The sequence below is a fragment of the Brassica oleracea genome, chromosome C3, assembly GCF_000695525.1.
Source record: "Brassica oleracea var. oleracea cultivar TO1000 chromosome C3, BOL, whole genome shotgun sequence".
Taxonomy (NCBI): Eukaryota; Viridiplantae; Streptophyta; class Magnoliopsida; order Brassicales; family Brassicaceae; genus Brassica; species Brassica oleracea.
Genome location: NC_027750.1, coordinates 24,450,153 through 24,467,136, shown reverse-complemented (window position 1 = coordinate 24,467,136; position 16,984 = coordinate 24,450,153). Strand labels below are relative to the sequence as shown.

Below are 16,984 nucleotides of genomic sequence, written 5' to 3'. Positions count from 1 at the left end.
GACCAAACGGTCGAGTGACGACCAAACGGTCGAGTGACGACCAAACGGACTCTAGAACGGTCAAGTGTCGAGTGACGACTAAACGGTCGAGCGACGATTAAACGCTCAAGCGACGACAGAACGGTCAAGTGACAACTAAACGGTCAAGTGACGACAAAACTGTCAAGTGACGACTAAACGGTCAAGCGACGACAAGCGGCCAAGTGACGAGAAACGGCCAAAGTGACGACCAAACGGTCAAAGTGACGACCAAACGGTCGAGTGACGACCAAACGTACTCCGAGTTCAATCTTTTTCGAAGATACTTCCCCATGTCCCACGGTGGGCGCCAATTGTTTGAACCGAAATCGGTGCTGTGCAGGAGATAGACAGATTTCGATGGTGGGGTTAGGAGATGTCTTCATGCTGAGCTTGAACTGGATGGATGGAGAGCAAGAGAGGATAAAAAAGGGTTAACTGATTATGGCTGGACCCGGTGAAGGGATGCCTACGTACCCTAAATGGGAATCAAGCCAATCGTAGTTCTACAACGATGGGATCAAAAGTGCTTAGATGAAAGCATGTGGAGAGATGTTTCTCTCTCTCTAGAAATAGAGAGAGGATGGAAAGAGGTTCCCAAAAGTCCTTTTAAAAGAAGAGTGAGTCCTTATTTATAGAAGGAAGAGGTCTAGGGTTTCCTAGTCACCTCATTTTAAATGGACTGAGCCCATTATCTTATAGGCCTTGTTGGGGGCAAAGCCCATGTCCAACAATCTAGCCGACCAGCTCTTATCAACGACGCAAGAGTAGTGTTCAGGACCAGATTACTATTCGTATATTCGGAAAACCGAACCGGTTAATATAATAAGTTTAGATTTCTCTACTACTTCAAGTAGGTTAACATATGTAGATTATTTAACCCTAAAGCTAAACAATCTTTCTGTAATCTTTGTGACATAAACAAGCGTGGATACTCATCATGCCGAGCGGGAGAAGCGACTCTGCCGTTAAGCTAATTAAATACTCTGAGGAGCTTGTGGATGGAAAACCATTCTACGCCTTTTCCAATTCTCGTCCCGTGAAGGCTTTGAACCGTGAACCTGCTGGTCACGCCTTCCACTCAGCTGCTCTCAAACTTCTTGGCTGTGCAGAGAAACCTAGCGCTGGTGAAGGTAGCAATAAGAAAGTTGGTGATGATGATAAAGAGGAGGAGTATTCTTTTCCTTCATTCAACCCTTATGCCAACAACAAAGCGAAGAAGAAGAAGACGAAGCCTGGTGCACAGCAACAGCAAGACCACCAACAAGACCACTACGCGTTGTTGGGATTGAGAAACTTGAGGTATCTCGCAACAGAAGATCAGATAAAGAAAAGCTACCGCGAAGCCGCGTTGAAGCACCATCCTGACAAACAACACGCTGCTCTCCTTCTGGCAGAGGAAACGGAAGAGGCCAAGGAAGCTAAGAAAGATGAGATAGATTCTCGCTTCAGAGCGATTCAAGAAGCTTACGAGGTGCTGATGGATCCAACCAAGAGGAAAATATTTGACTCCACTGATGAGTTTGACGACGAGGATTGCTCGCCGCAAGAGTTTTTCAAGGTGTTTGGTCCAGCCTTTAAGAGAATTGCTAAGCTGTCGGCAACGGCGAGTCAGCGTGTACCGGATTTGGGAGATGAGAACACAAAGCTCAAAGACGTTGAGAAGTTCTACAGCTTCTGGTACGGTTTCAAGAGTTTGAGAGAGTTTCCTGACGGAGGAAAGCATGACCTTGAGAAGGCAGATTCGCGCCAGGAGCGGAGGTGGATGGAGAGAGAGAATGCCAAAAAAACCGCAAAGGATAGGAAGGAGGACGACGTTCGAATCCGGAATCTAGTGGACAATGCGTATAGAATAGACCCCAGGATCGCGAAAAGAGAAGAGGAAGACGAGGCCAAGAAGCAGCGGAAGAAAGAAGCGAAGGTTATGGCTGAGAAGAAGCGGGAAGAGGAAGCCGCCGAGAAAGAGAAGAGGAGGAAAGAAGAAGCAAAAGAATCCGCCGAAAAACTAAAGAAAGATAAGGAGAAAGAGAGGAAACTCTTACTCAAAGAGCGTAACCGTCTTAGAACTCTCTCAGCTCATGTCCTGGCTCAGCGTCTCCTCTCCAAGGAAGATGTAGAGAATCTATGCATGTCACTAAACATCCAGCAGCTGCAGAGTCTATGTGATACGATGGGAAACAAACAAGGGATAGAGTTAGCAAAGGTGATCAAAGAACACGAAGCCAACTCTAAAGCTAAAGAAAATGAGAAAGCCAACTTTAAAGAGAAAGAATGTGAGAAAGCCAACTCTAAAGAGAAAGAAAGTGAGAAAGCTAACGGTGGTGACGACGCAGAGCCTACTAAATTAGATAACACTCAGAAGAAAGAAAATGAGAAAGCAGACGGTGACACAGAACCTACTAAATTAGATAACATTCAGAAGAAGCAACTATGGAGCAAAGAAGAGATTGATAAGCTGAGAAAGGGAATAATAAAATACCCAAAGGGGATATCTCGGAGATGGGAGGTTATATCAGATTACATTGGTACAGGGAGAACCGTGGAGGAGGTTCTTAAAGCAACTAAGACCGTTCTTCTCCAGAAACCAGATTCTGCCAAGGCGTTTGACACATTCCTGGAGAAAAGGAAACCTACAGTTTCAATCGCGTCACCTCTCTCCACAAGAGAGGAGGAGCTTGGAGAATCTCTACCAATGGCAAACAATGGTGAAGCAAGTGGGAGTTCAGACGCAGATGGTTGGTCGAGCGTGCAAGAAAGAGCTTTGGTTCAAGCTTTGAAGACGTTTACTAAAGAGACGAGCCAAAGATGGGAGAGAGTAGCTGCGGCTGTTCCTGGTAAAACGATGGTTCAATGCAAGAAGAAGTTTGCTGAGCTTAAGGAACTCATCAGAAGCAAGAAAACTGGAGTCTAAAGGGGAAAACATAATTGGAGAATTTTGGGTTTTAATATTTTCGAGTTCTTTATGTATTGAGTCACTAGCATATATCATATATGTTTTACCTAATCTAACGTCCATAAATCTTTCTCTCAACTATAACAAACCGTAATTAAGTAGCGAGAAAAATACAGAAAGATTAAGTTGTGATGTTGTTCATTTTTGTTACAAGGACCAAACAGGAGGCATGTAAGCCCATGGGAAAGAGAGACCCAAAGCCTCCTTGTGCTTGACCTAATGATGACCCAACAGTCACGTAACTATTTCCAATGTCTTGACCACCAAGAAGAAGCGTAAGGGCATCACTCATGCTGCTCTAGGTAAACAAGCTGGTATCAATCATCCCAACATACGGCATCAGAATCTGTGGCCACGGGAATAAAAATCACAACTACAATGATGCAATGTTTCAATATGTTTGCTTCAAATTAATGTATGATTTCTGATTGCGAGAGAATCCGCTTTATGCAATTCATCTGCCATCCATGTTACTTGTGTGACTAAGAGCTAAACTTGTAGATGCATATACAAAGCAAGAAGTCTCTCCTCAAGCTCCAAAACAGGATTTAGAAAATTGTGATTAATTATTTCATCAAGTAAGACTTCACATCACATGCATGCTGAATATTTTAACATCTTAACTTATCCGAGACATTTGAATATCTTTTCTAGACTAGATCGAACGACATTGGATTTCGATTTTTTTTTTTACAACTTCCGATACAATTTGATATTTGCCAATATTCGTAATTTTTTGGGGGTCAACGAACTATATTTCATTAACTTCATTACTAGCTACATGATATCAACTACATCCTCTGTCTAGTATTTTAAAATCGTTTTTTTTTTCATACTCGATCACCTTTTGTAGCAATGCTGAAAACATATTCATGTATTTTGTTGTTCATTTATCTAATTCAAAAGGTAAGCCAAGATCTTTTCTTTTCTTTTCTGAGAGCTAGTCCAGGATCAATATTGCAATATAAGAAGAGTCAACTATACTAGCTTCCTTTGCCAACTTGTTGTATGTGCTATTACCATACACGACACATGCATAGCCAAAGTGAAAAAAACATCAACATAGTAAGAAGTCGAGTCATGGGCAAAAATGAGTTCGCCCTAGAGAGAAACTCTTTCAGACCCGCATCCCAAGGCGCCTCCGATGGATCTTCCCTGCTTCAGCCACGCTGTTCCTTCCTCCTCCCTCTGAAGCAGCCATGCTCCTCTCCATGGCTATGATGGTCACTACTCCTCCGTCATGTATCCGGCCCCCTCCAGATCCGCCGCCGTCGTCGTGTTTGAACGTCCCGTTTGAAGGTCTCTCTCCCGTCATCCCTCCGGAACCACCAGACCCTCCAAACGTTGCTCTCCTCCCGATGTTACTCTCCTCACACCGCTCCTCCGCTCACCATGTTCCTTTCCGGGCCGGATTTCACCACGCCGTCGCCGTTTCCTCTATACTTCCTCTCGTCCCTGTTGCGTCTCCTCTTGGTGTTAGAAACGCCGGAGCTTCTCAGCTCGAGGGAGGCCTCACCGGATCTGGTCGTTCTCACCTCTTCGATTATATGCATCGCCAGCCAGATCTAATACCTGCTACGCCACCGCCTCCTGGACGAGTCACTACCGGACGTGAGACTAGCTCTCCGCTGCGTAGTCGCGCCTCTCCTATGCAATCACCACAAGAAGCTCGCTCATCTGAAAATCCTGACTCTAGCTCGTTCATTCAAAGCTTGTTTGAGTCCGACGACTGGCAATTTGGCGTTTGTTCGGCCAAACCTTCATGGTTCCTTCATGGTAATGCTGGAACTAGAAGCTCTTGTCTTAACTCATTGCTCATCGTTGCTTTAGAAGTTCTCGTCAAGTCTCATTATTTTCAATGTCGTGGATATAGTCATCTGCTCATTACTGGATTCACATAGTCCATCTATTCTAGTCAATGCCAAATCAAGTCAGTTAGGACTTTGTTTTCTATACGGTCATGGAGCTTCTCACCAAAATCTCTTGTCGGTCATCATTCCAACCGTTGCTAACAGGTGTATCAACGTCGTTTTCGACTATCAGTTCGCTTTAGGGAAAAAGATGAAGTTTCTCCATGGGACTCTTTATACCGCTGAGCTTGACTCGCCCCTTGAAAGCTCTATCTTTCAATGTTTTGTAATGCTTTTTATTATCATCCCACCGTCGAGCATGGCTTCGGGATCTTCTACTTTGATTGTAAACTTTGTTGCTCTCTGAGCTTTTATAATATAAGTTGTGAAAAAAAAAAAGTAAGAAGTCGAGTCTTCTATACTCTCCTCTCTCAGTGAGCCTAAAATTGCTTAACTATTCGTTGGTTCTGATTCGGTTTTCTTGGTTTAGTTTGTAACCAAACCATAACCGGAATCTGGTTCGTACTAAAATTGTTTAGAATATTATCTGGTTTTCGAGTTTCTCTTATATCATCTCCAAAGATGAACACTTCCTAATCCTTATTGACATTTCTTTCTCATTTCCTCCTTCCAACAACTCGCAGCACTGTCTCCTTGGTGCCTATCAACAAAAAAAAAATATAACTATAAAGCTTCAAAACATAATTTCACATAAAACCAATATGTAATAAAATTAAAAACACTAACCTTTTTCCAATACTCAGGATCCATCTTCATTGAAGTCACCAATATCCTCTTCACTTTGTTAACCCGAGTATGCTCACTCTTTTCACAATGACCATAGTTCTTATCCCCTACGCTATACCAAGTTTTCGTCCCACTACCCCTCACATCCTCTGCTCCGTCCATGAAATAAGTGACGGGACGCTCACAAGGGTCAGGCTTCAAGGGCCGGGTGTTAAACGTGAAAGGCCCATCTCTAAAAGACCGCCAGGTTTTGAAAGTCTGCAACGGCGTTTCCAGGTCTTTAGTGGTTAAAAAGTATGTGTATATCTGAATGGAGTATCCCCACGAGATGGATATGGACCATTGACGCTTGTGGTCATGGCAGTTAATCTGTTGGAGTATTCTATGCGGGTCTAAGGTGTAAGGTTTCACAAGGGTTTGTAACGACTCGATGGGGGTTTTGTTAGGGAATAATGGGTCTAAGTATTCGAGGTGATGCAGTGATACAAGCGGTGCGAGGGGATGCGCCGATAGAAACCCGTATGGATCTCCTCTTATGTCAAGCTGCAAATTTATTTGTTTTCAACACAACAAAGAACGTTGTTAGTACAAAACACACACTATGTTAATAATGGTATATCTAAATACTTACAACAATCTTAAATATTTAATTAGAAACAGAGTTACCATTTTTCTTTTTTGGACAAAAACAGAGTTACCATTAACAAAAATAATCTTTGACAAAAAAATTTTTACAGGAAACATAGATTAGAAGCAAATTAAAGAAAGCAGATAGCTAGGTATAAAGATGAAACTTGAGTCCATCGGTTTCAAAAAATGTTTTCATATTTAAAATATTTATTTCTTAAGAAGTAGTATATCATAACGACAGAATCACGTGCTCTAAAAATAAATTTAAACCCCCAATAAATAAATAAATAATTTGTTTGCCAACAATCATGGACCACAAGCAACGGATGACCATTCATAAAACAAAACAAAAACGGTAGGAGAGCATTCATCTAAGCGTAAAACTGTCACACTTCAGTTTGTTTCATTAATTAAACGTGTATGTAAGTCAGATTAGCGAGGCTAACGTGTCTATCAGTAACGGACACTAGTCTTCTTATTTAAGTCAACAATTGTGTGACTTTATTCAATAAACCAAATCCTAATAAATGCTTTTCTCAACACTCACCTAAGTGATTATTAGGTTTGACTCTATTCCAACCTCTATTCATTCATATATAAAATTCATAAATCCACGCAAATCTAGCAATTCTCATTCTCAGTATCGAAAACTTTTTTGAATTTTGTCGGGGCTCCAACAAACGATTGGGACACGTGTAATCCAAACAACCAATCAAAAAAACAGAAAACACACCTGGTGAAACCCGCGTTCTTCGGTGAACGCAACGCCAATCTCGCTAACGCAAGCCGCGATCCTCTGATCCGAGCCGTAGAAGTAGAAATACCGCTGCAGACACCCGTCCATCGCGGCGGCCAAACGCGCCGCGAGCGGGCGGCTGATCGCGAACCCGCCGCCGCCGAACGCCATGTCGTAGTCGTGCATCACGTCCTGCTCCACGCTCTCCGAGTTTCCGCCGACGTACCACATCTCCTCGTGGTCGTACTTCGAGAGAGCCTCGACGAGGTTCTCCGCGAAGAAGACGGTGTCGTCGTCTCCCATCACGAACCACCGCACGTCGGGGAGATTCAGCCTGTAACTATCCAAGACCACGCGAGCGATCCGAACCGCCGCTCGTGAGCTGGAGAATCTGAACCGAGTCCAGCTTTTATCGGAAACTCGAGCCGGAATCGAGAACCGGTTATCTGAATGATTTTTATTGATCATAACCGGTTTATCGAGCCAGACGAATCCACGTGTGGAGTTGCTCCACCACAAAGAGGTGTACCGGCTCCTATCGAGCCAGGTCTCAGCTGCTCCGGCGATGCAGAACTGGATGTGAGAGATATTGATCGGACCGGTGGATATCGTCGGCGGTGTAGCTAGTGCTTTCTGAGATACGGCGGGGAAACGGAGACCGTAGGAGTAGGGTGCGGAGGAGGATGAGAAAGTGGCGCGAAGAACGAGAGAGACGGAGACGATGAGGCACGTGAGGATGGAGAAGCGAGTGAAGAGCACGAGGTAGTCACGTGGCCGCTCCAGCGTGAAGGTTAAGCTTGAAAACTTCAGGGCCTCGTGGTGGTGGCCGAGCTCTCCACCGCCGCGATTCAGTTTCATCACCGGAGATCACTTGATTTTCTCAGTTACCGTCTTGCGTACGCCGCGGGAACGAAGCTCTGGTTGAACTTTACGAAAGTACCCCCAACGGTGGCTAAGATTATTTAGTGGCTGAGATTATTTATTTTTAGTAGTTTTTTTTTTGGGTTTTCCCCTTTTCAGGAGTGACAACTCTGCGATAAACATATTTATATATATATATAAATGGGAGAAGAAGATGGAGACAGTGTATGAAACCACTCAAATGACGGAGATAACCTCAGTCAACGATGAGAAGACTTTCAAATATATGTCAATATATTTTAAATCAGGTTTCAAACTATAATAGAACCGCAAAAGCAAATGCGTATTTGTTAAACCTAACGTGTTTATTATTATGGGATATATAATTGTGTTTTGTGTTTTTTTTTTTGTGAAAAAATTTAAAATGTGTGTTTGAGCTTTTTTTTTTGTGAGCAAAATGTGTTTGAGGTTAAAGATGAGGAAACCTATAAATTAATTACTAAGAGTAAATAAAGGAAAAAATACCAAATAAGAGAAGAAGTAGGACTTGTTATATATAGAAGTATATAAATAGAAAAAAGAAAAAAAAGAGTTTTCTCTTTTTGTAATCACGACTAAAGAATGGCGACAGCGGCGACTAGGGTTCTGAAAGAAAATCCGGAGCTTTCTCGCTAGATCTACGTCGTGCCTTGCAATCAGTTTCGATTGACCTAAAGATTCGAAGCTGCAAACCTTTCACTGAGATCTCCATTACGTAAAGTTGACTCCTTTCGAGCAAGGGATGGGAGATTAAGGGGATACAGTAGCGAGTATAGTCTCTGGGAAGGTCTAAGGTGTAGATCCAACCCGGGGTGAGCTTTCATTAAGTCCTAGTGACTTCTTTTCTTTGGAATAGGGTGTGAAGAATCTCGGGGTAAAAACAGAGAAGGATGAATAGATTTCGCAAGAAGAAAGAGCCGTCCTTAATGGAAGAGCTAAAGGAACTGGAACTTCTGGATGAAGGCGAGATGGTGGATATCCCAGATCTGGAGGTTGAGGATCTGATTGAGGAAAACACACTAAGCATTATTGTGAGATGCCTCAACCCTTTTGTGCACAAGGTAGGAGGTCTAGTAAAGGCATTACCACCCATATGGGGGATGGAGGATAGAACTCAGGGAAGGGTTGTAGGAGAAGATAGGGTTCAGTACACCTTCAGATCGGAGAACGACCTAAAGTTTGTTCTGTCAAAAGGTCCATGGTTTGTTAATGGTTGGATGGTGGCCATGGATCAATGGACACCAAACCCACAGGAAGATTTCTTAAAAAGGATAACTTTCTGGATTCGAATTAGAGGACTTCCCATCCACATGCTGAAGAGGCAAGTGGTAGAAACATTACTGGATCCTTTGGGGAAGGTCGAAGCAGTGGAGCTGCACGCAAAGAACTCTAACTCCCTAGAGTACGTAAGAGCCTTGGTCAAGATCAATACGGAAGAGCCACTGCAGTTCAGAAGAATAGCCAGATTCAAATCAGGAGCCACGTATCCAACGGAGTTGGAGTATGAAAAGCTTCTCAAAGTTTGTTATGGATGCAAAAGGCTAACGCACGACCAGACCAAGTGCCCTCATCAGATCCTCGCAGTGGAAGAAGGGGAGTTGGAAGGTAGAGATCGAGCCAAGGAATCCAACCTAAGGAAAAAACTAAAGGAAAAGGAAACAAAAGCCAAAGAGAGTCTCCAGAGACCTTCAACAAAAGGAGCTGCTAAAGGAGTGGTTATTAGTGGCCCCTCTCCCTCTACAAGCCAAGCAAGGAATAGTGTGAAAGGCCGTGGAAATCTAAAGGAGGATAAGAGTAAGGGAAGAAAATAGCCTCAAAACATCGGCTGGAGTGGCAACAGAAAGGAGGTAAGGAGGGCTCGGAGAAAACGAGAAGCACTGAGGAGTCCACAGCAAACCCGCGGAGCTCAGGAGAATACAGTGGGACCAAAAGTGCTACTACGGAGGTAGGAGGCCAGGGACATTCACCTGCAACCAATGCGTCTGGCTTAGTTTTCAACAGATTGGGGGGCTTGGAGGAAGTGTGGGGTTCAAAAAGGAACAGAGGAAAGAGAGAAGAACCTAGCTCTCCAGCTGATCTACGTATGAAACTAAGTGGCGCTTCTTCAGGAGAAAAGGGTGATGGCAAATCGAGTAAAGGAAGCCGTAGTCCTCCCTCTGTTTTCGAACGTCTGGGGAGCCAGGGAACTATCACACCTGGTTTTACCCGAAGCATAGAAGACTCTCGTACATCAAAGAAGAGAAGACTAAGCAGTAGTGATGAGAGAAACCCAAAGAAAGCTAGGAGAAACTCATCTGAGAAGAAGAAATTATCTCCCTCAGTATTTCAAAGGTTGGGAGAGACAAGGTGTGATAACGAAGGAAACAACCAGGAAGAAGCACATCACTCTGCTCTAGTAGCAGTGACCACTCCGGTCCATTCTGCCAATATGGCAGCCAAAGTCCCCGTCCATTCTGTCCAAAGGATAGCATTGGAAAGTGGATACAATCTGAAAGAAGGGTTGATGGGTAATACCAACCCTTCGAGGTCAATATGAGAATATTAAGTTGGAACTGTCAGGGGTTGGGGAATACCCCGACAGTTCGACATCTACAGGGAATACATGGTCAGTATTTCCCTGAGATAATATTCCTCAGTGAGACCAAGAGTAGAAGGTGTTATTTGGAGTTTATAGTGGAGAAGATGGGGTTCCATGATGTGATAACTATAGACGCCAGAGGAAAGAGTGGAGGTTTGGCAGTTATGTGGAAGAGTTCATGTACGGTGGAGGTTTTGCAGGCAAATAAGAGGGTGATTGATTTGAAGGTGCAGTGGCAGGATCAAATTTTTTTCCTTACCTGTGTATATGGCGATCCGGTCAAGAGTAAAAGGGGAGAAGTATGGGAACGGATTTCACGGATTGGAGCAAATAGAAAAGGGGCTTGGATGCTGATAGGAGACTTTAATGAGCTGATTGATCAATCCGAAAAGTCAGGAGGAGCAGTAAGGGAAGATCGAGAAGGGCAAGAATTCAAGCAGCTACTGCTTAACTGGGGTCTCTGGGACATTAAATACAAGGGGAACCCGCTATCGTGGGCAGGGAAAAGAAACAACATGTTGGTGCAGTGCAGACTGGATAGAGCAGTAGCAAACCAGGAATGGTTGGAGGCTCACCCACAAGCAGCTACCTTCTACCTCCCAAGAGTTCAGTCGGACCACAGTCCGATCATTACCTCCTTGGATGGTCATCAAAGGAAGAAATTCACAAACTTTAAGTATGATCAGAGGTGGGTTAATAGGGAAAAGTTTGTAGAGACAGTTGAGAAAAGCTGGAGAACACACAGCAGTGGCCAGGGGAATCTCATGGGTAGAATCTCAGCGTGCAGGAAAGACATCTCCCTGTGGAAGAGGCAGGTGAAGCCTAATTCAGCGATGAGAATCCAGGAGCTAAGCTTTAAAATTGATGAAGCGACTAGGCAGGAGAACTTCAAGAAAGAGGAGCTGGAGAATCTAAGGAAGGAACTATCTGAGGAGTATTACAACGAGGAGGTTTTCTGGATGCAGAAGAGCAGACTCACGTGGCTGAGATCGGGGGATTTAAACACGAAGTTCTTTCATGCAGTCACGAAGAATATGAGAGCACAAAATAGAATTAAGAGCTTGACTGATGATGAGGGAACGGAGTGGTTTGCTGATAAGGACCTGGGGAGAGTCGCTGAAATGTACTTTAAGTCTCTCTTCGCGTCAGAGGATGTAGGATTGGACCTGATAGAGTGGCAGGAGATGCCGAAGCTAGTTACCCCGGAGCAAAATATCCATCTAATGAAGCCAGTGCTGATGGAGGAGGTCAAGAGAGCTATTTTTGATATAAACCCAGGCAAATGCCCGGGACCTGACGGGATGACTGGATTTTTCTTCCAACAGTTCTGGGAAACAAGCGGAGAGGAGGTAACTGCTATGGTTCAGAAGTTCTTTAGAACTGGAGTTTTGGAGGAAGAGATGAACGACACTAACATCTGTCTGATCCCCAAAACAATAACAGCAAAGAAAATGTGAGAGTATAGACCGATAAGTCTGTGTAACGTGGCATATAAGGTGGTCTCAAAGCTGATGGCAAAAAGACTAAAGAAGGTGCTGCCTAATGTTGTATCAGAAACGCAGGCAGCTTTCGTGGAAGGACGCCTTATTTCAGATAACATTCTCGTCGCACACGAGTTGCTGCACGCACTCAGCTCAGATAATAATTGTGCCTTAGAGTTTATTGCAATCAAAACCGATATCTCTAAGGCTTATGACCGCGTCGAGTGGTCTTTCTTAGAGAAAGCAATGGAGGCAATGGGATTCTCAGAAGAATGGAGAAGACTTATTATGTGTTGTGTGTCGTCTGTGAGGTATAAAGTCATGATCAATGGATCACCGTTTGGACAGATAACGCCTACAAGAGGTTTGAGACAAGGCGATCCGCTCTCGCCGTATCTCTTTGTGATGTGCACAGAAGTTCTAGTCCAGATGCTGAAACGCGCTGAACAGATGAAGAAGATCTCAGGACTACGTGTTGCAAGAAGAGCCCCCTTGGTATCTCATCTTTTGTTTGCTGATGACAGCATGTTTTATTGCAAGGGTTCAGAGGAGGAGTTGAATCAGGTCTCTCAGATACTTCCGAACTATAGTATGGCATCAGGGCAAAGAATCAATCACCAGAAGTCTAACATTTATTTTGGGAAGCACATACCAAGCTGCAGAAGAGAAGAGATTAAGCAGAAGATGGGAATAGACTCAACAGGAGGAGAGGGATTTTACCTAGGCTTACCTGAAGCTTTTGGTGGATCCAAAGTGTTCATACTAAGTTACTTGAAGGAGAAGTTAAGTCAACGAGTCCATGGCTGGCAAACAAAATTCCTCTCTCCAGGTGGAAAAGAGATTCTCCTCAAGGCAGTGGCCATGGCGTTACCCACATACACTATGGCATGTTTCCTCCTCCCCAAGTGATAATCAAACAGATCATGGCAATGATGTCTGAATTTTGGTGGAGGAATGGACAGGAGACGAGGGGTATGCATTGGAAGAGCTGGGAGAGTTTATGTCGACCAAAAGCAAGTGGGGGTTTGGGTTTTAAGGACTTGGAGGCTTACAATCTAGCACTACTTGGGAAGCAGCTGTGGAGAATGATTAAAAACCCGAGGTCCCTAATGTGCAGAGTGTTTAAGAGTCGATACTTCAGGAACACAGACCCTCTCAATGCCTCTTTAGGTTCCAGGCCCTCGTACGCTTGGAGAAGCATACATGCAGCGCATAAATTGATTCAACATGGAGCAAGGGTGGTCATTGGTAATGGAAGAGATACAAAGATCTGGCAGGAGAGATGGATAGGAGCAGCTCCAGCCACAATGATCAAGTCAGTGAGACGATCTGAAGGTAATGAGAGGATCAGTCTGGCTGATGATATGAGGGTTAGTGCTCTAATTAGGGTAAACGGAAAGGAGTGGAACCTGGATCTGATAGAGAGACTCTTCACAACGGAGGTACAAGAGCAAATTCTGAAAATCAGGCCAGCTGGGAATTATAGTAGAGATACCTACTCATGGGAGTTTACCAAGACGGGGCACTACACTGTTAAATCAGGTTATTGGGTCCAGACCAACATCGTTGCGCCGGATAAAGAAGTCCAGGAAGTCATTCAACCGAGATTAGATGGTATTTATCAACAAATTTGGGGGTTGGAGACGAGTCCAAAGATCAAGCATTTTCTATGGAAATGCTTAAGCAATGCGCTGCCGGTAATGGAAAATATGGCCTATAGACATATTGCTAAAGACAAATCCTGCAGCAGATGTGGGGGAGAGGCAGAGAGCGTGAATCATTTACTCTTTCACTGCCCTTATGCTCGTCTGATCTGGGCAGTGGCAAACGTGCACATACCTCCAGCTGGTAGATGGTCTGACTCCTTTTATGCTAATCTCTATTAGGTCTTGAATCTAAAAAAAGAGTTCCCTAGAGAGGATGTTGAGGAAGGGTTAGTACCATGGCTGTTGTGGAGATTATGGAAAAATAGAAATGAGTTCAACTTCAGAGGGAAAGACTATGATGCTCGCACAACAGTTAAGAAAGTCTGGGAGGATGTCATGGAATGGAAGAGCAGAAATGAGGTCCAACATGAGGAGGTTAAACAACCCGCAGCAGATACGCCTGAAGTGAAGTGGTCACCACCTGATTCCATGACACTGAAATGTAACACAGATGGTGCGTGGTCAAAGGAAACAGGAGAGGGTGGTGTTGGCTGGTTATTGAGAAATCATCAAGGGCTGCTGCTGTGGGCAGGGGCGAAGAAGATGGTGGCTCTGAGGTCAGCGATAGAATCTGAAGCAGAAGCAATTAGATGGGCAGTACAGACGGTTGCTGGGTTTGGATATAGAAGAGTTCTTGTTGAAACAGATTCACAAATGTTGGCAAGAATGCTCAACGCAGAGGAGGAAATATGGCCGGTACTTGCTCCCATCATACAAGATATCTCGACCTCATTGAACGCAAATGAAGGTTTCAAAGTGCAGTATCATCCGAGGAGTGGTAATAAGTCAGCAAATAGGATAGCGAAGGAGACTTCTACGTTTACGTCCATTGTCCCTAAGTTATATTCTATGGTGCCTATGTGGTTGAATTCATGTGTTTTGAGGCTGATAAGCCCAATGTAAGACTCTGAAGTTTGGATTAATATAAAGTTGTTGTTGAGCCAAAAAAAAAAAAAAAAAGTATATAAATAGAAAGGACTATGTGTGGACTTCTTTTACAGGCATGGGAACACGTATTCGTGGAGTTCACTTATATAGTGTAAACTACGATAAAACTCAACTCACAATTTGTTCTTCCCTTTTACATATTTATAAGATATGCTTTGATGCATTAAGCATCCAATCTTGGTGGCTTGAGTTTGAGGAACAATTAAGCTGCACATGTCGACACCACGTTGTGGATCGTTCAAAATGAGTCCATAAGGAGAAAAACTCTGTCTTGGCCTTCTTGGGTAACAAACTACATGGATAGGAAAGGAATTAATTGCAATGATGCTCAACTAGCATGTTTGTGGTTCTTAACAAAGACCAGCCAAAAACAAGATATAAAGTGGTTTGAAAAGTCTTCTCCAAAATATACTTCCAGATACAGGAAAAAAACGAACCGAATCACACTTAAACGTACAGAGAAACACACAAATCTGCTAGTTTATTGGACTATAAAAATATTGTTTGTTAATGACCCTGGATTTCTAAGAATGCATGCAGCAAAATGAATCAAAGTAAATGAAATATAAGAAAATAGAATTATATTAATTTGAGAGATAAAATGAAGAAAAAATTGCTTAAAATAAGTTGGCCACTAATTTTTTTAAACACTCAATTAAAAATAACATAACATTTGAGTTTAGTGATTATTGTTTAACGTGGAGTTTGATATAATTTATTATAAATTCTTCCTAAACTTTTGTAAATAATTTAAGAAAGTTTTTGTATCACAAATTAAAGTAATTAGAAAAAATTGTTATCTTTTAAGGATAAATTTGAAAAGGTGGTAACAAACTTATGACAAAATTGAAATTTAGAGGAATATTGTTTACTACTATTTTAAACATGCCTTATGTATTAAAGATGAACATAGCATTTTCTCACCTTATCCGAACAAAACCGAACCAAACCAACAAACAACGGGCTGATAACACAAGAAGCCATAGCAGGAAAGAGAAAACGAGAAGAGTTTTTGAAAGACTCGAGACACTTTCTAGGTGGGTCTTGGAGTGGCCCACTCAACCCTGAGGATGAGGTTATCATAACCATAACCATTCAGTTTGTTGATGGCTCGTTGAGCGTCTTCTCTGCTCACGAAATTAACGAAACCAAATCCTCTGCTCACTCCAGTTTTCTGATCAATCGCCACATAGACACGAGTCACAGCTCCAAACGGATGGAAGAGCTCCATCAAATCCGGTTCGCGGGTGTCTTCAGACAAGTTAGTCACACGCACAGAGTTCTCGTCGTTCCTCCTCCTCATGTCCGAACCACCAGCGCTCCTGTCTGCACCTGCTCTCATGCTAGGAGGGACATAAGCGGCCTTGCCGGATCCAGGTGCAGCGGATGCGGTAGATGTTTCCCCCGTGGGTGGCTTGTCGACAAAGACATCGGTGGGTGCGGCTAGATCCTTGTAAGGGCATTTAGATGTCCAGTGATCACCTTTTTTGCCGCATGTCCTGCAAACCATGAGGACTGCACCACCTTTACCCAGCTGAGACAAGTTGTCCCCTGCTGCCTTTGTATCATCTGCTTTGGTACCTGAAACATTACATACCCATTAGACCTGGCTAACATGTGATCGGCTAATTGGTCACCCAAGTCTTTCGTATTACGTAATAAGACTAATGTTATAGTTCCCGCTTCATATAACCAAACAAAACTAATGTAATAACTAATTAAGACTAATCTTTTCGATCGTATAGTCTAACATTATGTAACAAGACTAATGATTTAGCTCATGATTCTTATAAACAAACAAATATAATGTAATAAGACAAATGTTTTAGATTCATATAATCTTAGATTACATAATAAGACTAGTGTGTTAGTTCATGATTCGTATAACCAAACAAAACTAATATGTAATAAGACCAAATGTTTAGATTCGTATAGTCTTAGATTATGTAATAAGACTAATGTTTTAGTTCACAATTCGTATAACCAAACAAAACTAATGTAATAAGACTAGTGTTTTAGCCCTATACCCTAACAAAACTAATGTTTTAGATTTGTATACTCTTAGATTATGTAATAAGACTAATGTTTTTTAGTTCATGACTCGTAAAACCAAACAAAACTAATTTAGTAAGACTAATGTTTTAGATTCGTATAATCTCAGATTATGTAATAAGACTAATGTTTTAGTTCATGATTCATAATAACCAAACAAAACTAATGTTTCAGATTCGTAAAATCTAAGATTATGTAATAAGAATCAACAGACCAGGAGCCCTAGGTCGTTCAAGAAGAATCTCTTCGGTCGAAACCATGGTGAGACGGCTACCAGCGTCCTCATTCGCGGCGTCTCCGAACTTAGGCCAGCTCCTCCGCTCCATGGCTCGTTTGTTGAGCCGCGCGGAAGCTAGCTTTCGGACGCGTGACTTGGTCGTGATCT

General features: G+C 43.0%; 4 protein-coding genes across 4 annotated transcripts in view; 2 read left to right on the top strand and 2 right to left on the bottom strand.

The window, feature by feature from the left end:
• The first annotated feature begins 946 nt into the window (after positions 1–946).
• Positions 947–3,321, top strand: LOC106333270 (dnaJ homolog subfamily C member 2-like). Its single transcript, XM_013771739.1, has one exon. The coding sequence runs from the start codon at positions 959–961 to the stop codon at positions 2,927–2,929; it is 1,971 nt and encodes a 656-aa protein (XP_013627193.1). The 5' UTR covers positions 947–958; the 3' UTR covers positions 2,930–3,321.
• A 1,839-nt stretch (positions 3,322–5,160) lies between these two features.
• On the bottom strand, positions 5,161–7,967 carry LOC106329318. Its single transcript, XM_013767959.1, has 3 exons — positions 6,932–7,967; positions 5,569–6,111; positions 5,161–5,482 (listed from the first exon to the last, which is right to left on the bottom strand). The coding sequence occupies exons 1-3, from the start codon at positions 7,790–7,792 to the stop codon at positions 5,387–5,389; spliced, it is 1,500 nt and encodes a 499-aa protein (XP_013623413.1). The 5' UTR covers positions 7,793–7,967; the 3' UTR covers positions 5,161–5,386.
• A 793-nt stretch (positions 7,968–8,760) lies between these two features.
• Positions 8,761–9,645, top strand: LOC106330201 (uncharacterized protein At4g02000-like). Its single transcript, XM_013768720.1, has one exon. The coding sequence runs from the start codon at positions 8,761–8,763 to the stop codon at positions 9,643–9,645; it is 885 nt and encodes a 294-aa protein (XP_013624174.1).
• A 5,754-nt stretch (positions 9,646–15,399) lies between these two features.
• The window catches only part of LOC106336477 (eukaryotic translation initiation factor 3 subunit G-like), a 1,847-nt gene continuing 262 nt past the window's right edge, over positions 15,400–16,984 (bottom strand). Inside the window, exons 1-2 of the mRNA XM_013775312.1 lie at positions 16,814–16,984; positions 15,400–16,128 (exon numbers count right to left, since the gene is read on the bottom strand). The exon at positions 16,814–16,984 is cut by the window's right edge and continues 262 nt beyond it. Coding sequence (XP_013630766.1) covers positions 15,581–16,128; positions 16,814–16,984 — 719 coding nt within the window. The 3' untranslated portion in view covers positions 15,400–15,580. The remainder of the gene's footprint in view (positions 16,129–16,813) is intronic.